The 22,462-nt window shown below is 68.1% G+C and overlaps 2 protein-coding genes and 1 long non-coding RNA gene across 7 annotated transcripts; 2 read left to right on the forward strand and 1 right to left on the reverse strand.

Annotated features, from left to right (window-relative positions):
• The first annotated feature begins 1,452 nt into the window (after positions 1-1,452).
• AGXT (alanine--glyoxylate aminotransferase) lies at positions 1,453-9,232 on the forward strand. Of its 3 annotated transcripts, XM_037161430.2 has the most exons (11): positions 1,453-1,790; positions 1,888-2,080; positions 2,959-3,023; positions 3,613-3,713; positions 4,587-4,657; positions 5,456-5,540; positions 6,538-6,633; positions 7,183-7,252; positions 8,050-8,145; positions 8,302-8,430; positions 8,913-9,230. In XM_037161430.2, exons 1-11 carry the CDS (start codon positions 1,626-1,628, stop codon positions 9,018-9,020), a joined length of 1,179 nt encoding a protein of 392 aa, XP_037017325.2. In that variant the 5' UTR covers positions 1,453-1,625; the 3' UTR covers positions 9,021-9,230. The 3 variants fall into 3 exon arrangements, with proteins under 3 accessions (XP_037017325.2, XP_037017323.2, XP_037017324.2); XM_037161428.2 differs by lacking the exon at positions 8,050-8,145 and having other exon boundaries at positions 8,913-9,231; XM_037161429.2 differs by lacking the exons at positions 1,453-1,790; positions 1,888-2,080 and adding an exon at positions 2,108-2,570 and having other exon boundaries at positions 2,924-3,023; positions 8,913-9,232.
• A 2,544-nt stretch (positions 9,233-11,776) lies between these two features.
• Positions 11,777-20,288, reverse strand: MAB21L4 (mab-21 like 4). Of its 3 annotated transcripts, none has more exons than XM_037161479.2 (5): positions 19,686-20,285; positions 16,076-16,301; positions 14,543-14,696; positions 13,010-13,366; positions 11,777-12,201 (listed from the first exon to the last, which is right to left on the reverse strand). In XM_037161479.2, exons 1-5 carry the CDS (start codon positions 20,167-20,169, stop codon positions 12,109-12,111), a joined length of 1,314 nt encoding a protein of 437 aa, XP_037017374.2. In that variant the 5' UTR covers positions 20,170-20,285; the 3' UTR covers positions 11,777-12,108. The 3 variants fall into 3 exon arrangements, with proteins under 3 accessions (XP_037017374.2, XP_037017375.2, XP_053511153.1); XM_037161480.2 differs by lacking the exon at positions 19,686-20,285 and adding an exon at positions 17,965-18,043; XM_053655178.1 differs by lacking the exon at positions 11,777-12,201 and adding an exon at positions 12,384-12,478 and having other exon boundaries at positions 19,686-20,288.
• On the forward strand, positions 20,280-21,768 carry LOC119061065 (uncharacterized). Its single transcript, XR_005084714.2, has 3 exons — positions 20,280-20,346; positions 20,622-20,793; positions 21,168-21,768. It is a non-coding gene; the product is annotated as an uncharacterized LOC119061065 (long non-coding RNA).
• Positions 21,769-22,462: the final 694 nt, after the last annotated feature.

Raw genomic sequence — 22,462 nt, forward strand, 5'->3', positions numbered from 1 at the left:
ACAAGCGTCCCAGGCCAAGGGGCAGCCTGTGCTCAGCTGCAGGTGCTCACAGGAGGCTGGAGTGAAGGGCCAGTGTGCTGGAGGGCAGATAGGGGACAGAGCTGGGGATGTCCCCTCCAGACAGGCTGGTCCAGCAGCACAGGTGGGGGGGGACCAGAGGGATGTCATCACCATGGGTGACAGACAGGGAGGTGGGGCCAGAGCTGATGGGAGGGGGGCTGGCCCTTGGGGAAGTGGCTTCATGCCCCCAGCAAGCAGGTCCCCAGCCTCAGGCGCAGCCTTGGGGCTGATGTCCTCTCAGGGCTGTGGCAGGTCAGCACCCGCTGTGACAGAAGTCACCAGGACGCGGATGCCACGGTGGAGCAGGGCCTGACTGCCAGCTCCCTCTGTCTGTACAGCCTCCTCTCACCTTTGCAACCAAGCCCCTGGCAGGCCCTCCCCACCCTGCCCGACCCCAGAGTCAGGGTGCCTCTCCATTCCCCAAGGCTCCACTCCTGTGTCCCCGAATGCCCCCTTGACTGAGTGCCACCCCCGCAGGGCTGCGAGGTCCCCAGGTGCTCAGGCTGTGGCTGACCGACCAGCCTCAGACGGGTGGGGTCCCCGTGCCCTGGGATGTCACAGGAAGCCGGCCCCAGAGAGCTCGATGGAGGGGCCCCGCGGAGCTCAGGAGTGAGTCCCCAGGGGGACGCCTCCTGCTGGGCCCAAGGGGCGTGCTGCCTCCTTGGTCACTTGTTGAAGCCCCGACACTCCCGTGGCTGCTGTGGCCCAGGGTGTCCCCCACCCCGGCACCGGGGGAAGGTGGGAGCCCAGAGGCCTCCTTCACCGGGGCCTCTCTCGCTCCCCCAGACACCAGCAGCTCTGCTGGGCAGCTGCTCGCCGGGCCTGGCTCCTTCTCCTGACCCACGACCCCCATTTATTCTGCCCACCTGTCGACTCGGCGAGCAGAGCGGGCTCCCCCACACACGCCCCGGTTAGACGTGCATGTGCGAACCCGAGGACCTGCAGCCTCCAAGGGATGAAGGGAGTACTTGTCTCCAGAAGGATCGGGGATGATGGTGTCCTTGGTGTGTGTGCACGTGTGCCTGGGCCGAGTCTGGCCCACGGATTGCTTTGTAAATAAAGTTCTATTGCCACACAGGCACACCACTCTGGCTGCTTCTGCTGTTCTGCGACACCCAGGTTGAGTATTCGCAACACAGACTGGAAGGCCTGCCAAGCCTGAACTATTGGCTCTCTGGTCCTTTAAGAAAAACGTTGGGGCCCCTAGAGCCCAGCACGAGTGCTGGGAGGGTTCTGCCTTTTAGGGAAACTGAGTCAGGAGCCTGGCAGTCCACCCAGGACCCCTGAGCAGAGCCTGCAGGAGGGGGCTGGCAGGGAGGCTACCCCAGCCCTGCTCTGCATTGGCTGGTCTGCGAAGGCTCCTCCCCCCAGGAGGGTTCAACACCCCGGGTGTCAGGGGCGACTCCAAGGGTGCACACAGGCCAGGCGCTGGGTCACAGCCGCAGGCAGGCAGCTCCTGACATTGCCTACACCCGCCATCCAGCCAGGGGCAGCTGGGAAGAGCTCTGCACTCTGACCTCGGCCAGGGAGGCCCTGGGACCCGGGCAGCAGGCTGGGTGCAGACCATGGCCTCATACCCACTGTTGGTGGCCCCCCCGGAGGCCCTGCTGAAGCCCATGTCTGTGCCCAGACAGCTCCTGCTGGGGCCCGGCCCCTCCAACCTGGCTCCACGTGTCCTGGCGGCCGGGGGACAGCAGATGATCAGTCACATGCACAAAGACATGTACCAGGTGAGCCGGGGGACGGCTGATGCCCTCGCCAGCCCCTCCGGGCGGGAGGGCCGGGCGCCGGAGAGCAGGCCCTGACCCGCAGGCCCACGGCCCCCAGATAATGGAAGAAATCAAGCAAGGCATCCAGTACGTGTTCCAGACCAAGAACCGCCTCACCCTCGCCATCAGTGGCTCGGGGCACGCTGCCATGGAGGCCGCCCTATTCAACCTGCTGGAGCCCGGGGACTCCTTCCTGGTCGGGGTCAACGGCATCTGGGGCCAGCGGGCCGCTGAGGTCGGAGAGCGCCTGGGTAAGGGGCTGGGCAGGGGTGGGGTGTGCCCGCCCCTCCAGCCGTCCCCATCCCCCGCCTCGGGCAGGACGCGGCCCCAGCCCTGGCCCTCCCTGGCCCTCTGGGCCTCCCCCTTCCGGCTGCTCTGTCCCAAAGTGCCATAGGACGGGTTTCGGAGGTAGAAGTCCCCCCTCAAAAATCTCGGAAACAAACATCTTCTGGAGCCACGGAACATGGAGGAATGGACAGGGTTTCGCTTCCAGAGCAAACTGTGGAGAGACAGGGCTTGAGGGCCGCAGTGAGCCCCGTGTTTAACGACTGGCCGTGAGCTTGGCGCCACACATGTTGGTGCCATCCAGTTAATGGACAACTTTGGACAGTGCAGGGCCTCCGACCCCAAACTGACGGGCCGAAGGCCAGGACCTCAGAGGGCTCTGACTGCCCCCTGCTCAGCCTGGACAGGCCCCGGCTCTGCTCCCCGCCACACCTTGGCCTCAGGCTCTGCCCTGAGGTTTGGATGGCTCTGGGGCCTTGGGGTACCCCCCCCCAGCTCTGGAGCTTGCCCCTCCTCCACTCCTCCCTCCCTCCCTCCCTCCCTCCCTTCCTTCCTTCCCCCTACTCTCACTGGGGAGTCCCCGTCCACTCGGCCTTCATTCAGCAAACACTTGCTTCTTTCCCGTGCACGGGAAGCCTGGCCCCTGGGCTTAGGGAAGGCGGCCCGAGGGAGGGAGGGGCCGCTGAGCCGGCTGCCGCTCTTGGCCGGAGCCTGCCCCACTCCCCTCTCCACGTGGGGGCCAAGGCTGGGCGGCCTGCTCAGCACGCCCCTGCTCCTCACTGTGGCCCCTGCCCTGTGTGCTGGGGCAGGGGCGGCTCACGGCTCGCACCGGCCCTGCCCCCAGGAGCCCGCACGCACCGGATGACCAAGGACCCCGGAAGCCACTGCTCGCTGCAGGAGGTGGAGGAGGTGCGGTGTGTTGCCACGGGACGGGGGTGCTGGCAGCTGGGTGGGCTTGGGGCTGGGTGCTGGGTGTGGCGGCTTCTGCGCCAAGAGACCCCCCACAGGGAGAGCACTTTGGGCCTGGGAGCAGGTGGGAAACCTGATGGGGGGGTTCTGCCTGAAAGGGCAACTGAGTCAGGAGCCCAGTCCTGTGGGCAGGGCCGGAGGGGCTGGAGGCGTGAGGTGGGGAGCAGGACCTGCCCTGACTCTCCAGGTGCGGGCCCTCCCTGACAGGGGTCAGTCCCAGCCGGCTCAGACTCCGGGGACTCGCTGACCTCACGAAGGTCCCAATGTCCCCATGGGCGGGGCGAGAGGTGGCGGCCCCTGTCCCTGGTCTCCGGGAGGAAGTCCATCTCTTCCGGAACGAGCCCTCCTCCCAAAGTCGCTGGCTCCCACACACACAGATGGGGGTGCTGCACCCACCCCGGGAGGGAGGGCATGTTTGGGAGGCAAAGCCTGCCCTGCCCTCACCAGGAAAGTCCTTCTGTGGGCACTGGCTGGCCCGGGAGCCTCTCCTCCCACCGACTGCCCACCGCTGTCCCTCCGTCCCCCTCAGGGCCTGGCCCGGCACAAGCCGGTGCTGCTCTTTCTGACCCAAGGGGAGTCCTCCAGCGGCGTGCTGCAGCCCCTCGACGGCTTTGGGGCGCTGTGCCGCAGGTGAGCCCGTCCCCACGGGGGAGCCTGGCTCCAGGTGGCAGTGCTGGGGGCAGAGCCCCAGGCTGGGTGGGTGCAGCGGTGGCAGGTCCCTGCAGCCCGGGTGGTAGCGGGTGGGCTGAGTCCCCACCCTTTGCTGCCCCCGCCCAGCATCTGCCACAAGGTGTGGGGTGCAGGCACCTTTCGGGGTCCTCCTTGCTCTTCTCTGAATGCGGTGGGCTCCCCACTCGAGAGCAGGACGAGGGTCTCTCCACAGCCAGGTGCCCGCACTGCGCCCACTGCCCTCAAGGCCCCACGGCTGGGAGGGTTTGAGGCTGACCCAGGTCCCTGGCTCCCAGGACCTGGGGGGCCCTGCCCCACCTCGCCTGAGATCTCAGAGCCCCAGGGCAGCCTCAGCCGTCCACTCCCTCCACCAGCCTCCCCCCCGCCCGGGTGCACAGACCTTGGAGGAGCCACGGGCTCCACCCGCCCCATGACCAGCTGTCCCGCCCTGCAGAGTTGACCACGGGCTGAAAGGACGAGACCCCACAGCTAGGCAGGCTCTCCCGCCGGGATCCCAGCCCACCTGCCCCCCCAGTTCTGTCCGGTGACTCAAGCTTACCAGCCTGGCCTGGGCTGTGACCCTGAGGGCTCCACCTGTCCCTCTGTGCCCACTCTGCCTTTTTCTAAGAAAACCTGGAGGCGGGGGCCCAGCTTTGGCTCCAGCTGTTTCTGGACTCTGCCCTCTGGCCTCCGACCTTACGGCCAGCAGGCTGCTGGTGGACGGGGCCCAGGCTCGCACTACACACCCTTGGGCCTGAGCCCTCGGAGCCCCCTTGTGTGGGGTGACCCTGGGGCTGCAGCCCCACCTGCCTCACTGGACGGCCCCTCCCCCAGGTACCAGTGCCTGCTCCTGGTGGACTGCGTGGCCTCCCTGGGTGGGACCCCCATCCACATGGACCAGCAAGGTGAGGGCCCGACCCCACAGGCAGATGGGCTCCCTGGATGCGGCAGCACCCAGGGATTCTGCTGGGTGGCCAGGAGCTGCAGGGGGCGGGGGGGTCTGGTGGAGCTTCTCTGGGTCAGCGTACTCTCAGAGCCCCCGCAGTGCAGGACGGGGGCAGAGCCGAGGGCCATGATGACTCCGGTCGCGGCTGGGGCTCCGCATCCCCATCTGCCCGGACCCCCCACCAGCCCGTCGCACCCAGTGAGCTCCACAGTCAGTTCAACTTGCAGGAGAACGTCCCGGGACAACGGAGGGGCTTTAGGGGCCGACGCTCACACCACTGCTCTGGAAGGGCGGGGGACAAGCGGGGGACCAGGGCAGGGTGTCAGGGCCGCCCCCAAGATGACACACCACGCCTCTCAGGCTGCTTGCTCGGCCATCTGCCCCACAGCTCAGAGCCACGGGGCCCTCGGGGGGGCTGTAGGTATTTCGTGACCCATCAGGGGCTCAGGCTCCAAGGTGTGAGCAGACCAGCCTGCCGACCCTGCGGCCTGTCCCTCCCTCGGACACACTCTGACGCCGCGTGTGGCCCTCCCCACAGCCCCCAGAGCCACTGCTGCCCCACAACCCACTGGAGCTGCCCCGGGGTCAGCGTCCCACCCCACGGGGCAGGGCCTGTCCCTGCAGGAATGCCCCCTCACTGCAGACACTGGCGGCAGGGTGGGTCCCGGCTCCCCCAAGATGGTGGGCCCTGAGCTCCAGGGCACCCCCGCTGGAGCGAGCCCGCCTGGGGGACTCACCCTGCGAGCCCCCCCCACAGGCATCGACGTCTTGTACTCGGGCTCCCAGAAGGTCCTGAACGCCCCTCCAGGCACGGCGCTCATCTCCTTCAGTGACAAGGCCAGGTGAGGGGTCCGGGCGGCACGTGCAGGGGGGCCAGGGGCCCCTGGAAGGAGGGACAACCGGGGAGGGCGTGGCGCCTCGGGACGCGCTCCGAGATGCCCCTAGAGAGCTCGTCATGAACTCTGACAGGTGCCCCTGGTTCCCAGGGACCGGGTGTCTGGGCACCGTGAGGGCCACGCACCTGGGGCGATGGCCTGGGCCGGCCACCTTCTGGAGACACCCCCCAGGAAGCCCGGGCTTGATATGGGAGGCGGGGGCTGGCCTCCAGGAGTCCCCTGCAACGGGCCGAGGACTGGGGCCCAAGGCTTATCGTCCCTGCTGCCACCAGCTCCAACTCAGCGTCTCTGAGCCAGGGTGGGGCGGGGGAGGGGAAGCTGGCCCCAACAGGCTGTGGGCAGGTACTGGTTGGTGCCATCTGCCGGGACAGAGACCACATGGGGTGGGATCAGGGATTTCGTGTGTGAGTGACCTGGGAGGGGCAGGGGGCGGCTGGGTCTGAGTCCAGAGAGCAGGGAGGCCCGGGCTGCTGGGCCAACCTGGGAGCCCAGCCTGTGGAGGGGGGCTGCCTGGAGGCCCCTCCATGACACCAAGCGTCACAGATTATGCCCCGAGGTGGGCAGCCTCCGGGGGGGGGGAGCCTCAGTTTCCCCTTTGTCCTTCTGCTGCGTCTGGCCTCGCCAACGCAGCAGCAGCCCCTCCTGCGCTGTGTGAGGACCGCCTTTCACTGACCTCTGACGCGGGGATGGAGGCAGGACGGCTCCCAGGGAGGGGCCCAGAGAGGGGCCGGGCCCGACCTCCACGCAGCAGGGTCACGCCCCAGTGGCAGAGGCGCCAGCCAAGCCCGAGGGTCAGCAAGGCTGGGCTGCCTGAGGGGCCCACATCCGCCCCCCCCCGGGCCTGTGCCGGGCCCCCACTTCTGAGAAACAATGGCCGGGGTGAGGGCGGCGCGCAGGCTCTGCAGCCCGAGGGGCAGGTGCTCACGTGGGCTCCTCCCCCCAGAGACAAGGTCTACGCCCGGAAGACGAAGCCCCACTCCTTCTACCTGGACATCAAGCTGCTGGCCAACTTCTGGGGCTGTGACGACGAGCCCAGGATGTGAGGGCTGGTGGGCAGAGGGGCTCGGGGGTCCTCCCACTGCTCCAGCCCTCATCAGTTTTACCCACTGGGGCCTGAGGCCCCATCTGGGCCCCCACCTGGCTCCCCTCTTCCCGCTGGCCTGCCGCCTGAGGCGTGGCCTCTGCCCTTTCCCAGGGCCCTGTCCCCCCAGAAATCCCAGCCTCAGACACTTGCCCCGGGACACATCTCCCCATTTCCGGGCCTCAGTTGACCCATATCTCAAAAAAAGGGGGTGAGCCAGGGGCTCTCTGTGAGGTGGCTCTGGCCATAACCCAAGGCCCCCTATGCCACCCATGGGGACAGGAGCACCAGGCATCATGGGCCACCCAGTGGGCCCAGTGGGAGGCGGGAGCCAGCTGGGCAGCATCCTGCGAGCCCCGCTCCCACGGGCCCAGCCACCCTTCCAGCTCTGAGTCCATGATTCCCGGCCTGGGTGCCCCCCCGGGGAGGGGGCTGGCCCACCCTCCCAGAGCCTGAACCGCCCAACCCCACCCGGCGACCTGGGCCGCACCGCATCCTGTCTTCCAGGTACCACCACACCACCCCCGTCATCAACTTGTTCGGCCTGAGAGAGAGCCTGGCGCTCATCGCGGAAGAGGTGAGGCGTGGGCCTGCTGGCCAGGGGTGTCAGGGGCAGGGCCGGCGGGTGCTGAGGGAGGCGGTCCGTGAGGACCCCGCCCGCAGGAGGGGCCTGAGGAGAGAGGCCAGCACCCCGTTGTGAGTCCCAGGGACCGAAGTTCAGCAGCCTGGACGCCTTCCTGCTCCCGGGGTGGGGCGGGGGGCTGGAGCCAAGCAGAGGCGGTGCCAGGAACCCCGCCCACACAGGCCGAGCTGGCTCTGCGCAGGGTCAGGACAGCACATGGGGCACAGTCCCGACCTCCTGGGGCCGCGGCCAGCCCCCAGCCCAGAGGCCGGGGAGACAGGGCTGTGGGTGGCCTCCTGGGGTGACCAGGAGCTTCACTGGCTGCGCTGTCCCCCACCTGGTGTCTGCTCATAAGTCACCACCCCAGGGCTGAGCTGCAGTCCGGGTGGCGGCCACCAGCACCCAGCTGGGCTGCTCGCTCCCAGGGGTGGCTCCCCCGGAGGGCAGGGTGTGAGCTGGGTGGGCAGAAAGAGGATGAACTCCCATGGGCTGTGGGGTCCGTGCGGGAAGGAGGAGGAGACCCGTGTGCCCCAGAAAGTCCCCGCCCTGCCCCGGCCGGCTCGGCCCTCCCCTCCCCAGAGCCCCAGCTCTGGCCGGGCCTCTGCCCTGAGGTAGCCCCTGGGCCAGAGCCACCACGGCCTCAAACCCAGGCCGGGGGCTGGAGGGGCCTCCCGAGGGGCCACTCCCGTGGGTAGGTGCCAGCTCCCTGCCCCCCAGTCCCCCCTCTCCCGCCGGTGCCTCTCCCTGAGCAGGGCCTGGAGAACAGCTGGCAGCGCCACAGGGAGGTCACCTCCTACCTGCACGGGCGTCTGCAGGAGCTGGGCCTGCAGCTCTTCGTGAAGAATCCCGTACGTTCGGGGGCAGGGGACGGGGCAGAGGGTGGTGACCTCGCTGTCCTCAGGCCCTTCCTCGGACCCACGCCCCCCAGCCCCACTCTGAAGCCCCGGGGCCGGGTGAGGCAGCCCCGGGCTGTGGTGCTGGTGCCGAGCTGGCCCTTCTTACAGGCGCTGCGGCTGCCCACTGTCACCACCGTGGCGGTGCCCGCCGGCTACAACTGGAGAGACATCATCAGCTACCTCAGAGACCGCTTCTCCATAGAGATCACCGGTGGCCTCGGGCCCTCCTTAGGGAAGGTGAGGGGGCGGCCCCCACTCGGAGCACAACTGTGTCCGGGCCGAGGTCGTCGGTCATCCAGGAGTCAGGACAGCTGGGGCGTCCTCAGGGAACGTCCCTCTCCGAACCCCAGGGGTCTGTGCAGGGGGATCTGGGTCCATCGTCCGCAGCTGGGCAGGCGCAGACCCCCGATTCCACCCAGAACGTCCCTCCTTCCCTCCGCGTGGCCCACCAGGCGGGAGGCCCCATGCCGGGCCCAGCCGTGCCCACTGACAGGGGGACTCTGAGTGGCCTGTGCGGATGGCTGCCCTGGCTGCCCTCCCAAGCTCTGCAGGCTCAGCCCGGGCCCGGGGCTCCCTGAGTGACTGCAGAAAGCTCCCGCCTGTCCTGTGTGTCCCGGTGGGGGTCCCCTCATTGGGAAGCCCACCTGGCTCTGTCCAGACCTCAGCCAGGGCCGGGCAGGGTCCTGGATGGAGACCGACACGTCGCCCCTGGCCCACAGGTGCTACGCATCGGGCTCCTGGGCTGCAACGCCACCAGGGAGAACGTGGACCGCGTGACCGAGGCCCTGAAGGAGGCACTGCAGCACTGCCCCCGGAACAAGCTGTGACCCAGCCACCTGGCCAGGCCCTCCTGGAGGGGCGGGGGGCCCAGACGGGGTCTGCGAGGCCGACAGGCTGCTGCCAGCCCCCGAGGCCCTTCTCCTTCCTGGTCAGGATGCACAGCTCCTCCCAAGTGACCTGCAGCCCCCAGGCCCCTGGCCTCCTAGGAGTATTCAATAAAGAGCAGGCGGCCATCTGTCCTCTCTATGTGGGGCTGGGCCGAGGGAGGGCCTGGCAGGAAGGCAGCCCTGCCCCCACTGCGCTCAGCTGTGACAGCTTCGTTCCTGCCGGCAGACGGGGCGTGCAGAGCCCCGGACCTTGCCTCCAGGGAAACCCAGAGCCCCAGGCCCGGCACTGGCCCGAGTCCTGTGGACGGGGGCAGGGAAGGACCTGAGCCTGGGTGACCCTCCACCACTGGGCCTCAAATTGCAGCTGAGAGCGACCTGGGGCCCCCAGGCTCTCCCCCTCCTCAGCCGGGCGCCCTCTGACCCCTGTCCCTCAATTCTGCCCCTCCCCCGGGTGCCCGCCGGTGACTCGCCTCCTCAGCCCCTCCCCTGGCTGAATCTGCAGACCAGGCTGCCTCTCTCAGCCTTCCCTGGACCAGGGTGTGTGCTGGCCGGTCACAGCCCCACCCACATCTGCAGGTCCTCCCCTGGCCCGAGGTCCCCGAGGGGAAGGCTGGCAGGGTGGGCACCCCAGCCCGCTGCAGCCCGTGTCTGTGTGGGTGGAAGGGGTGGGCCTGGCTCTGCCCCGTCACTCACCCAATGTGGCTGGAGCAGGGGGCAGACCGAGGCCGTCCACCCCACGCTGCTCACAGCACCGGGGAGATGGGCACTCAGCACGGGGCCTCAGAGGGCCAGAGGGTCTGACGTGGGGAGACCAGGGCCGGGTGCAGCTCTCCCAGGGGAGGCCAGAGAGTTCGGGGGCCTGAGCGCACAGGGCCCCGTGGGTCGGCTCCAAGACGCTGGCCTCTGTGCTGAGAGCAGCCCTGCTGGGTGGGGGTCCCCCCGAAGCAGAGACTGGAAACTCAGTACCAGGACCACCCACTGGCAGGCCCGGGGTGCCCCCATCCAGGTGGGCCGCATCCGAGTTCCATCACCGCCGCCACCGGGCTTTGCAGAGGGTGGGCCGGACGCGTGGACTCTCTCAGCGTGTTCTGCTCTCTGGCACGGCCCCTCCTCACTCAGCACCTTGTTGCTGCCAGAACTGCCCGGACGTGGCGAGTCTGCTGCTGGGAGCTGTCCCCCTGAAGGGACACACTGCCATCTGTGCATTTGTCCACTGTGGAGAGACCTCGGGGTGATGTCCCCTTGGGGGCCATTATGAGTAACGGGGTAATTAATGAGCATTGTCAGACGGGCTTTGTGTGGGCAGCAGCTACTCATTTCTCTTGGGGGACACCCAGAGAGGAACGGCAGGGTCCCAGGCTAAGGCAGGTCGGAGCCTGGGAGGCCTGGCTCCGAAGTTCCAGAGGCTGCTGCCGCATTGCACATCCTCGCAGGAGTTTGGGGGGGCAGGGGCTTCCCCCTCACTGTCTCTCAGCCCGCCTTTTCCCTGCGGGGTGACGGCGCTGAGCCTCCTTTCACGTGTTTACGGGCCCTCCGAGCATCTCCCTTTGAGAGAGTCCACCCGAGTGTCCTGCACACATCACTCAACTCTCATCTTCCTGTGGGTGCCCTGTGGCGGTGGCGGGTGGTTGCTGACCTGTGGCGGCAGAGGGGTGGGAGCTGGAGGCTGTCGGATGCAGTCGGGAGCATCTTCCCTGTTCTGCAGCTGACCTACACCCATTTTTTAAAGATTTTATTCATTTATTTGTAGAGAGGGGAAGGGAAGGAGAAAGAGGGAGAGAAGCATCGGTGTGTGGCTGCCTCTTACATGCCCCCACTTGGGACCTGGCCCACAACCCAGGCATGTGCCCCGACCAGGAGTCGAATGGGCGACCTTTTGGTTCGCAGGCCGGTGCTCAGTCCACTGAGCCACACCAGCCAGGGCTCATCCATTTTCTTAAACAAGTCTTTTGAATAGCCGGTGTTTTGAGTTTGGATGAAGCCCTATCTGTGCCCTAGCTGCGCTTGTGCATCCTTTCGCGGTCTGCACTGTTTGCGTCCTGCCCGGGACACGCCCGCCCACCCCGTGGTCCCAAGACACCGTCCCCTTTCCTTCCTGAAGGCGCGGTGCCAGCCGTCGGGGAGGTGATGGTGCTCCTCGCCGCAGTGGTCTTGTGTGTGGAGCGCAATTTCATCCACCCCGACGTCCAGTCGTTCAAGGCACGTTCGTTAAACACACTCTCCTTCCCCGTCTGATGGGCAGTCCCCCCCCCCCCACCAGCTGGCCGCTGGCGTGGGTCTGCTTCCCGCCCAACCCCAGCTTCGCCCTTGCGCCGCACTGTCCTCGTCCCTGCAGCTGCACAGCCGCTCTGGGGCCCGGGAGCGCACGCCCTCCGACGTTGTTCTTCGAAAACTGGTGTTCCCGTCCCAGAGCCTTTGAATTCCCTTACAAATTCTAGACTCATCTTGTCTGGAGCTTGCTGGAATTTTGGTGGGAATGGCCTTACGTCAGGGTTTTCCAGAGACGCCGCGTGTCGCCCATTCCCCTGTGGGACCCCAGCAGGAACTTTGGCTCCGAACTGTCTCTGAGCCACCCAGGCACCGACACACCTTCCCCAGGAGGTGGCGCCATCTCCACACGCCACACAGACCACCGGGCCTGTTCCGCCTGGTTCTTTGTGGAAGCCGGGACGGGGGTCAAGAACGTCTGCGACCCCTCGGAAGTGCATTCATTTATTCAAGGTCAGACACACAGCTCTCTGTCTCACGCAGCAGCCTTTGGACGCAGGTCGGGACGAGTCCTTGGGTTCCGCATCTCCCGCAGACACCCTGTCTTCAGCGTCTAGACCGCATCCCACAGGACAGACAGACACAGGTCACAGGAAGCCTGGCATCCGCGGCCCTCGCCCCTGGAGACAAGCAGCTGCTCCAGAAGGCCGGCCGTCCGCACTCTCAGGCCCCAGGGGACTGTCCCCTCCTCACCCACCGCCCATCCCCAGGGGACGCCCCTGTCAAGGAGCCGGGAGCCTTGGCAGCGCCCGGCGCCCACTCAGCTGGCCTCGCCGCCCACAGCCTTGGTCTTCCGGAAGATGCTCTGCATGGCCGCGATCCGGTCCTGGTCCTGGATGTGGAAGACCTGGAACTGCGGGCGGGGCAGAGGGTCACAGACACCCCGGAGTCCGTCCCAGGGCCTCCGGCACCGCCCTGCAGGACAACCTCGGCTCCCCGGCCACTGGGCCTTCCTGCCCCCAGGTCTCCTCCTGGAGGGTCCACTCCGCACGTGGCCACACCTAGGCCCCTCCCCCCAGCTTCCTCACACACAGGTGTCCCCGGATGGCCCTGACACAGAGGAGGCCTGGCCAGGTGTTTGTTGAGGGCCAAAGGTGGGTCACGCCTCACCCCACGCCCGTGGGTGTGCCCTAGAAGGGGACACATGTTGGCTCTTTGGGGTGAGGGTGTGGGTGGCCCTTGGGGAGAAGCAGGAGGGGGCTCTCTGGGGATGGGGGGACGGAAGACCAGCAGAGCTGGTGGACCTCTGGGGCAGCTGGGAGACTGGCCAGGCCCCCCCAAACGCCGAGGGACGTGGCAGGGGACTCCTGGGTACAGGGACGCAGCGGAGACCTGCGGTAAAGCTGCGGAGGCCACACTCCTTCGTGAGGAGTGGACCCAGGGTGGAGCTGGGGCTCTGAGCCCCTCGCTGAAGGTCTGGGGAGGCTCCAGGGTAGTGGGGACAGGCCTGGACATGCTGCCCTGGTCCCTGGCCAGCGGCCCTGGGCCTGTGGGGCCCCTGGTGGGCAGGGGGCAGCCGTGGCCTGCCTGACCCTCGAGGTCCCTAAGACGCTGTCCCGAGGCCTGACCTGACCCAGCCCCACTCAAGCTCCTGACCTTGGAGGGAGAGGGAGGGCGGCGGCCCGGGGCTCTCTCCCTGCCGCATGGGACTCTGCGCCCACCTTGTCCAGCAGGACGTCGAAGTAGGCGGTGGCCCAGTAGGTGGGGTCGCTGGCGGGCAGCTGCAGGAGCGCCTTGACCCCGTGGTCGATGCGGGGCGGGGGGCTGGGGCCCAGGTGGGTGGCGTGGATGCGCAGGGAGGCCTCCGGCTGGCTGGCGAAGCGCTCCACGCGCTGGTAGAGGGCGCCGAGGTCCAGGCCGGCGCCGTGCAGCAGGTTGCACTCGGGATGCAGGAAGTGGGGCAGCTTCTGCGTGGCCAGGCAGCACAGCAGCACCACCAGCAGCCGGTACACGGCGCCCTGCAGCTCTGCCCAGTCCTCGGGCGCGGGGAACAGCGCCGAGGCCCAGAGCAGCACCGTCTGCGGGGAGGCAGTGGGTGGGCCCTTGCCTGGGGGGCCGTGTGGACGACCAGGCCCACCAGCCCTCCCCCGGGACCCCCAGAAGCCCCTACCCACAGGCATTTCCCCGCTCTTTACGCCCCCCGAGGTGTCCCAGTGCAGGCCCCCGGCCCATGACGCCTGCGGCCCCCGCCGAGGCACGGCCTGTGACTCCCGAGGGGGCACTGGGGCTGAGCGGGACCCCACCCAACCTCCCCCCACAGCATCCCAGCCACCAGGCCACCGGGGCCCTTCTCAGGGCGTCTGAGGTTCCTGCACATCCTCTGGGGCCCCCCACCCCCACTGCCCCACCTGTGTGCCCAGCACATGGGGTCTGAGTGTGTCTCAGAGTCACAGCTGGGCTCGCCTGGCCACCCTGGGCACCCTCTTCCTCCCCGGCCCCAAGTCCCCCAGCTGGGAACCCCTCTCCCTCTGCCGACCCCCACCACCCCTAGGTCACCGCAGGAGCGACCATGGGGCTGAGCGCAAGGGACCCCTCAGCAGTGGGCACCCCCAGGGGTGGGGTGGGGCCCTGAGGGGGGCAGTGAGCGGCCTGAGGCCACGTGGGAGGCCTGGCAGAGCTTCTGCACCAGGTCGAGCCACATGTCCCCGAAGCCCCCCGCTGTGGCAAGGGCCGCGCTCCGAGGCCTCAACTGCTTGCCTGTGCCGCCCCGGGGGCCCCATGCCGCTCCTCCTGGCACTTTTCATCCCCAGCCCGAGGGGAACACAGTTGCATCATGGCCCCAGAAGCCCAGGCCCAGCTGAGAAGGGGTTCCAGGGCCAGCAACTGTCACAGACTGGAGGCTGCAGCGGGGCAGCTGGGACGAAGAACCTCCCAGGACCGACACAGGCTGGTGGGAGTGGCCGATGTGTGCTGCCCGGCCCCAGGGTCTGACTGGGGCAAGAGCCCCCGAGTCGCCCACCCCGGGGCGGAAAAGGCGGGTCTGGGTACCACGCACCGGGCAGCCACAGGTGTCCAGGAGCCTGGGTCTTGCTCCCCGGGCTCCCAGCAAGGCAGTAGAATCCTCTGACATGGAGCTGGCTCCTGGCCATCCGCCGGCCAGAGCACGCACAAGAGTCTGAGCTGGGGCCCCTGCCCTGGCCCTACCCAGGCTGAGCAGCACGGCAGCAGGCTCCCTGCCCTGCCCCCCCACGCACCTTCAGGTGGCCAAAGGTCAGGCCAGGGCTCTGGCCGCCATCACGCCAGCTCTCCTGGTTGACCCGGTCGAGGATGGAGAGGCTGTCCAGGCGATGGCCCGGCAGGGCGCCCAGCTCGCCCAGCAGCCTGGTGAGCAGGTAGTCCGTGGAGACCCTGGGAAGCCAGGCAGACACACCCCTGGGGTCGGCCTCACGCCCTGGCCAAGCCGGCCTTGCCAGCCTCCAGACAGGAAGCCCCTCCCCCAGGCAGGACGCTCCCGAGCCACAGTGGTCAGCCCACCGCAGCGGCTGCCCAGTTGCACCCAGCCGCACGTTTTAGGAACTTCCCAAAGGGCTGTCCCCTGTGAGATGCCTGGTCTTCACATAGACGCTCAGGCCCCAGAGCACGGGGGACACGGGAGCTTCCAGGCCACCAGCCTTTTGTGGGGACAGGAAGGTGCCACTCTCACCGGCCCAGGGTGGAGCAAGCAAGCCTGCTGCTCCCTGGCAGAGAGTGGGTGGAGTGCCCCCATCTGCCCTCCACACCCCAGTCCGGAAGCCAGGCTCCCAGGCAGCTGCGGACCACAGAGGGCCCAGCACCTTCCCCCAGCAGCGCCCACAGCACAGGCAGCACACCGCAGAGCCACTGGCTGTGTGCCGGCTGCAAGGGGTGGCTCCTGACGGTCCCCTCTCTGTGCAGTCTCAACACCAGACGTCGTCTGCCCGCCGAGTCTGTGGACAGGGCCCAGGGAAAGGCCACTGACTGCAACACTGGCCTCTGCCCAGTGTGGCTCACCGCCAGCCTGGACGCAGCCCCTGCTCCGGGCACAGAGGGCCCGGGAGCCGCCCACCGAGCCAGTCTGAGCAGCAGGGAGCTGCAGAAGGGCCTGAGAGGCTCCCCTGGGTGTCGTCCGCCACTGAGAAGTAACTCAGGCAGAAAACCGCCCTGGGTGCTTCACCCTGGCCTGAGCGGGCAGGGCATCGCCTGGCCAACGACGGCCACCCGCCGGTACACATGTCAATCCGGCAGGGTCTGTAGGGGGCTCAGCCTCAGCCAGTGCCCTCCCCCTCCCTCCCACAGGCCTGCCGTTCCCAGCAGGCACCACTCTGACTGAGGGTGGAGACTGGGGACCCCGGGAGAGGCTGCTGGGATCTTGGGCTGGGGGAGGGGGTGCAGGGCCTCACAGCCAAAGACCTGGTGGGGGGGGCTCCTGGAGGAGCACTGATCTGGGAAGAGCTGCCCCAGAGGGGATGACGCAGATGCAAGTGAGGCCCGGGGCTGCTTCGCCCCACGACCGCCCATCCGGCTGCTCCGGGAACCCCCCTGACCCTGCACAGGCCGCCTGTCCTCCCACACGGGCTGGGTCCCAAGGGCCCAGGGCGGCCCTCCACACTCTCAGGCGGCTACACGCAGCCCGCTCCCCTAAGCTCTGAGAGGGTTCCCGAATTCCCCTGAGACCCCATAACCTCTGGATGGGGGAGGAGTGGGCGGGGAGCACCGGGGCGGGACCCCCTTCCTGCCGGCCTCCCAGGACCCAGGGGGGGGCCTCCTACCTCCAGAGCTGGGCACTGGCAGGCACCAGGGCCACCTCTTGGCCGATGATCCTTTTCAAGCTGCCTTCAGGGAAGCCGGGCACCCGCTGGGCGCCCTCCAGGGCGGGCACCCTGTGCTTCCACCGCACGGCCGGCAGCACGTGGAAGCGGATGGCCCTCCAGCCGCTGGACACCAGCAGGGACAGGTGCAGCTCCTCCTCCCTCAGGCTGTCCGTGTTCAGAGCACCTGCAACGACCGCCCTGCCGGCTCTCACCTGTGCCTGGCCCTGCCTTCCCAGGACGCCGGGGACCCTCACCTGTGGCCTTCTGGGTTCCACCGCAGCCCACACCTGCAGGCCCCTCCCCCAGATGCCAGTGTCCATCTGCAACTGCAGCCTGCAGGGGGCCGGCTGGCCCCGCAGGGCCTGCAAACCGTTCTGGGCCGAGTCCTGCCCCCAGACTCTCGTGCAGAAGCCCTCCCCCCGCAGCACAGACCGTGGCCGTATTTGGAGACGGGGGCCCCTGAGAAGGTGACAAGGTAAAAGGCCACAGGGCCAGCGCCGAGCAGAGGAGCCTGGCCCTCGTGGGAGAGACAGCGGGGAGTCCCACCCAGAGAAGAGGCCTCAGGGGAAACTGTCTGCCTGCACCTCGGCCTTGGCCTTGCCCTCCAGCCTGCGGACTGCTGTTCGAGCGCCTGGTCTGCGGCGCCTGGCCCGGGGCCGCTGACCAAGGCGGTGAGGACGCTGTCGGCTGCGGAGCTCACAGCCCCTGGATGACAGCGGCACCTGGGTGAGGTGCCCCTCGGGGCTCCTCCCAGGCCCCCTGAGCCCCAGCTTGGTTCCCCTCAGGGTCACGTCCCCTGAAGACCTGTCTGCTCCAGGACAGCCGCAGAGGCCCAGGCTGCACCAGGAGAGGCCACGAGCCCACTAGGAGCAGTTCTGCCCCAGGGCGGGACCCTCAGCCAGTCGGTCCCAGGCACCGGCCTGTGTGTGGGCTGGATCCCAGGCCCCAGCTGCCCAGCCCTGGGCTCCGGTACCGCAGGAGGCCGGGCCCCTCAGACCTCACCGAGATCTTTTTGAAGGGAAAATCGAGGAGGGGTCTCCAGTCTCCACAATTGTCCCCTAGCGGCCGGTCTGTCACTCTGCACCCCAGTGTCCAGGCGCCCCCGGGGTTCAGAAAATGAATGCTCCTCGGATTCAGGAAATGACTTGGGGTGGGTCCTTTCAGGGCCCAGCACCCCTGTCCTGGGCCCGTGTGCCCCCAGATGCTGATAGCCCTGGCAGCCCCTCTGCTGAGGACAGTCTTTGCTCCTGGGTCTCGGGACTCAGTCAGCATGGCCAGGGGGTCAGGTCCCACCGCCGGGCAGCCCGGTGCCTCTGGGACCCTGGGTCAGCCGCTGGGAGCAGCCTCCGGGGCCCAGGAGGGTGGCAGAGGCTGGACTTCTGACTCACCCGCCCCCTCCCACCCTTCCCTTCCTGTTCCGTGGAAGCTTCCGGAGAACTCCCCACCCCAGTCAGGCTGGTGCCCGGCAATCCCCAGCTCGGACACGCCTCCCAGAAGGGGCCCAGGCACAAGAACCAGTCTGTTTGGGACGGGTTCCCAGGCTCGGGGCCCAGCCCCCGGGAGGCTGACAAGCCTGGCTGCCCCGGATTCCACTCCACACCTGGGGGGGGAGGGGCAGAACCTCCCAGCGGAAATGCTCCCACTCTCCTCCCCACTCAGACCCCAGGAGGCCCAGCCGAGAGCCCGAAGACCGCCCAGGAAGGGACGCCGAGGGGCCACGGGGAGGCGGGACGCGGGCCCCCTCCCCCCCTCCTCCCTCAGCTGCCCTTCCCCACGCCCCGCAAGGCACACGACCCACCCCAGACAGTCTACGGCGCTGGGGGCCCTGCAGGGGGGACCAAACCCACCTGTACACCCCCCCATCTCCCGCAGCGAGGCTCTGGGCGGGCCACGTCCCTCCTGCTCCACCCCCTGAATGGGCCTCGGTTTTCCCTTCAGCGAGAGAAGGGTGCAGCGACCCTGGCCCCTCCCTGGGGCACCTGTCACTCAAAGCTATGGGTGGCTTCATTTCCTTATCTACTACTGGTCACACATTCTGTCCATGAAATGGTGACTTGGAAGGTGGCCAGCCACACCTGCCACCTGTCCCTGCAACTCCAAACCAGTCTGGCCTGGTCTCTGGGCTCTCAGGGGTTCCCAGGGTTGTCGGGGGGGCAGCCTGAACTTGTCACCTGCTGCTGGAAGCAATGCTTGGAGTCTCCCTGCGCGCCCTGCGACCAGAGCTGCCTGCGCTGCCTTCTCAGCCGGGACTGGGAGCACAGGGAGCGCTGGGGGGACCCAGGGAAGGTGTGGAGGGGTCTGGCTGCCCAGCATGTGCCCGAAGGAGCCAGGGCCAGGCAGAACCTGGTGCCCCACCGATTGGTGAACGTGTCTCCCAGGCTGGACGAGGGCCTGAGGGTGACAGGTCACCGTGTGTCATCAGGGAGGAAGACAGAAGGGGCCCCGCCAAAGCCACCGATGGTAATTGGAGGGCTCGGAGACCATCAGATCAGATGTCTGTAGGAGACCAAATGACAGGCCCGGCTGCCCTGTGCGGGCGGCGTTTTCAGCCCCCGGTGGCTGTCACCACCCCACCCCCAGTCGCCAGGCAGGTCTCAGGAGGACTGGGCTGGAAGGCCACCCCCCCCCCCCCCCCCAGTTACAAGTCTGTCCAGAAGCCTGGTCGCCTTCTGGATCTTCACGTCACCATGAAGAGGAAGGACCCTGTGGCAGAACTCGCAGCCGGGAGGCTCCCCCAGGACCTGCAGCGGGGAGACCGGCCTGCGGGCCTCTGTGGCCAAGGACCCCGGAGGGCCGGAGCCCGGATGGCAGCCAGACCTGGGCCCCGCACACCGGGCTGCCTGGGGCAGGTCACGGTCCTCCAGGTGGGCTGACTGCCCCACTCGCCAATGTGGGGGCCACCCCAACACGCAGCTGCCCTCCGAGGGCAGCAGGACATTCCGTCTCAGCTGCCTGCCCGGATGATCCGATGTCCCTCCCCTGACACCCAGGAGGGTGGGCTTCCTCCGCCCGGGCCCGCTGTCCTGCACCTATCCTTCCGGCCCCTCCTGGGGGGCCCTGAGAGAGAGGAGCCGACAGAGGCTGAGGCCGGACTGCGGCTCACCGGGAGTTCTCTGCCTCAGAGCCACTTAGCACCTGGGCCAACAGCTGGAGCAGACCTGCGCACACTCGTGTGTGCCATGCAGCCCTCACATACGTGCACACGCACACGTGCACACGCTCACACGTGCACGCAGAGTCCTCCCACTCCAGTGTGATTTGACCAGAGGCTGGAAGTGCAGACAGCTTCAAGGACCGTCGGTCCAGCTGGAACTGACAGCCAGCTGCCCAGGGACCCTCAGGAAGCTGACCAGCCGGTGACAGCCCACAGGGCACAATTTCCAGCCGCCTACATGGTGACGCCATCACAGCATCATCCCAAAGTCACCCTGGGAAACTTAACACGGAACTCATCCTCTTGGACCGCGGAGCCTGTCCCCAACTCCCGGGCCCCCGACCCCCCCCCCCCCCCCCCCCGCTGAGCAGTCACGAACACACGCACACGCGTGCAGAGCGGGCCCTCTGCTACCTGGCGGGACGAGGCCGTGCAGCCTGCAGTACACGATGGCGGCCACCAGGAGGTCCCTGAGGAGGTGGAGGACCTTGCCGGGCACGATGTGGCCGCAGCCCTTGGTGCTGCCGTCCGAGGAGGCGGTGAAGACGTCGTCAGTCACCCACGGCTCCAGGCCGGCCCCCTCCCGGGGGACACCCAGGCAGCAGGACGCGGGGCCGTGGCCCGGCTCAGCGGCCCCCAGCTCCTCGCTCAGGAGGGCTCCGGCGTCCACCCTCAGGGGCACCTCCACATCCACAGGGCCGTCCGAGGAGCGCAGGGCGAACTGCGAGGCCTCCAGGTCCCGGGAGTAGTCCACGAGGAAGCGGGGGTCCCGGGCGTGCACCCGCTCCAGCACCGTGAGCAGCACGTCCTCCGCGCGCTGGTAGTCCTGCGCCCGGGACGCCGCCCGCGAGCGGAGGGCCTGCAGGTAGTGGTGCCACAAGGGCACCTGCACGTCCATGGCCGGGGCCCGGCCGTGAGGACAGCCGGACGGAGGGACAGCTGGGAGGAGGCACCTGCCCGGGCGAGGAGCGGCAGGTCCCAGGAGGGGCACTGGCTCCCTGCAGAGCCGAATTCCTGAGTGACTGAGCTGCGGCAGGTTAAATACCTGAACTCGGCCCAAGCCTTTGAAGGGAGGGTGAGTCAGCCGTCAACAGTGGGGAATGTCTGGGGGGGGCCGGCAGGGGTAGGGAGGGGCCTCCCTCACACTGCCCTGCCTCTCCTGTCAAGATGCCTGCAGGTCGAGCCTCCCGCCCTCCTGCCCTGCTGTCCCTGGGGGCGGGGGCCTGTTCTGGTGCCCCCCGCCCCGCTGACCTGCATCCCAGTGGCAGCAGCCTCAGGGTCTCTCTGTCTCCGGGCCCCCCACCAGTCTGGGGGCTGGACTCACGGCATCCCCTTACTCTGACTTGAAAGGCGAGTCCCTGAGTGTGAGGGCCGCCCTGGGGCCACAGCTCCCAGCAGCCTCCCTCTGAGACAGCCCGGAAGCAGCCGGGGCTGGGGCTGCGTGTCCACAGCAGCCCGGGCACCCCGCAGGCCCTGCGCTTGGAAGCTGGGAAACTCAGACCTGGTGCCGGCCGAGGTCCAGGTACGAATCCCTCCCGCTGCAAGGCCTGCATCCAGTGCTCCCCTGCCCACCCCCAGCCCTGTGTCCTTGGGGTGCCCACCCCACCTGGCCTCGGGCCTGAGAGGGGAACCCACCTGGGCCTGGAGCTGGAGTGAGTCTGGCCCTCGGGAAGCCTCCTTGGCTCCACCTTTTGGGGCTGGAAAGCTCGCCCTGCCAGCCCCTCCAGCAGTGGTGCTGGGCACCCTGCCCGGCCCAGCTGCCTCCCTGCTCCCGGCCGTGCGAGTCCCAACCAGCAGGTGGAAGCCGCCCCCCCCCACCCCCGCCCCGGGACCCTTGGCTCCTCCAGTCTGGCCCCACACGTCAGGGAATTGTGCTGGCGTTTCTGCAAATGGCAGACATGGAGACAGCCCACGGAGACGCCCCGTGGAGAGGGCCCCGTGGAGGCAGCTGACCCAGCGGCGCCACCCACAGCGCCCCCGGGGATGTGCGCCTGCATCGCAGCCGTGGACAGAACCAGGAACCATGGCTCTCACTCGCTGGTACTTGGACGCCCTTCTGAGGAGCTGCAGCCGCGGTGAGGGGTCTCTGCTTCCATGTCTCCTAGGACGGGGAGCCCACTCCTGATCGGGGAGCCCATGACACAGTCAAGCAAGAGACAGATTTCCCTCCTCGCACCGGGCACAGTCCTGGCCTCCAGGCCAGGCTGGGCCGCCATCGCACAGAGCACATCTGCCCCTCCCCCGGGACTGCTGCTCACACTCCCGACCAGGAGCCCTGGGCCCCTCACAGCCCACCTGCCACTCTGGCCTGCAGGGAGGGACGCGGTGCAGGGGACCCAGTCCTGCCCCCCTCCCCCAGGCCCTCAGCCAGCACTGTGGCTTCCCCGTCTGTGAGTTATATTCCTGAATTCCCCCATTTTCCCTGGAATCTCACGACTGTCTCCTGAATTCTCCCAGGGGTGCGTGGCCCTTGTCTCCCCGGAGCCCAGAGCTCTGTGCTGACACAAGGACCCAACTTCACACCAGACAGCGGATCGGGGGACCCCCATCCGCTGGGCAAGGGTAGGAGGGGACGGCCCTGGTCCTCTGACAGTGGCAGTTGGGAGGGGGACAAAGACCGTGTCAATCTCTTCCTGGGTCAGGAGCTCTCCTCAGTGTTTCCTGGGGTCACCCGAGGGTAGGCGGGCCGCAGGCACAGGAGGAAGACGGGTGGACCATCCCAGACGCCAGCGCCTGCCCACCTGGCCGGCAGTGGGCCACGGAGGAGCAGCAGCCCAGGCCCGTTGCCTGGCAGGCCCCGGGACAGAGTGGTGAAGCGGGGGCAGAATCCGGCGTGGGCGAATGGGACTCCTTCTGCCGGGGTCTGGCAGCTTGGGAAGGGGTTTGCCTGCAGCTCGCACACCGACTTCAAACGCCTGTTGGTCCAGCTTCCAAGTCCCCTCAAAACTCAGGGGCGCGAGCATGGGTCCTGTATTTCAGGAATTCCCGGACGTGCTGGCGACGGTGTGGGGCCCTTCCACCCCAAACCCCGCGTCTCCGCACCAGGCGAGGAGTGACGGGGTGGGGGGGGGCTGGCCGGCGAGGAGAGCCCCTGTGGTGACGCGCAGCACGTCACCTCAGGGACCCCGCTCTCGGGGTGGCCACCACCATCGGCCACCCCTGCAGCTCCTTCGGGCAGGGGACAGGCAGCA

This window comes from Artibeus jamaicensis, unplaced genomic scaffold (genome assembly GCF_021234435.1).
Source record: "Artibeus jamaicensis isolate MK-2021 breed Jamaican fruit bat unplaced genomic scaffold, CSHL_Jam_final contig_944, whole genome shotgun sequence".
NCBI classification, from domain to species: Eukaryota; Metazoa; Chordata; class Mammalia; order Chiroptera; family Phyllostomidae; genus Artibeus; species Artibeus jamaicensis.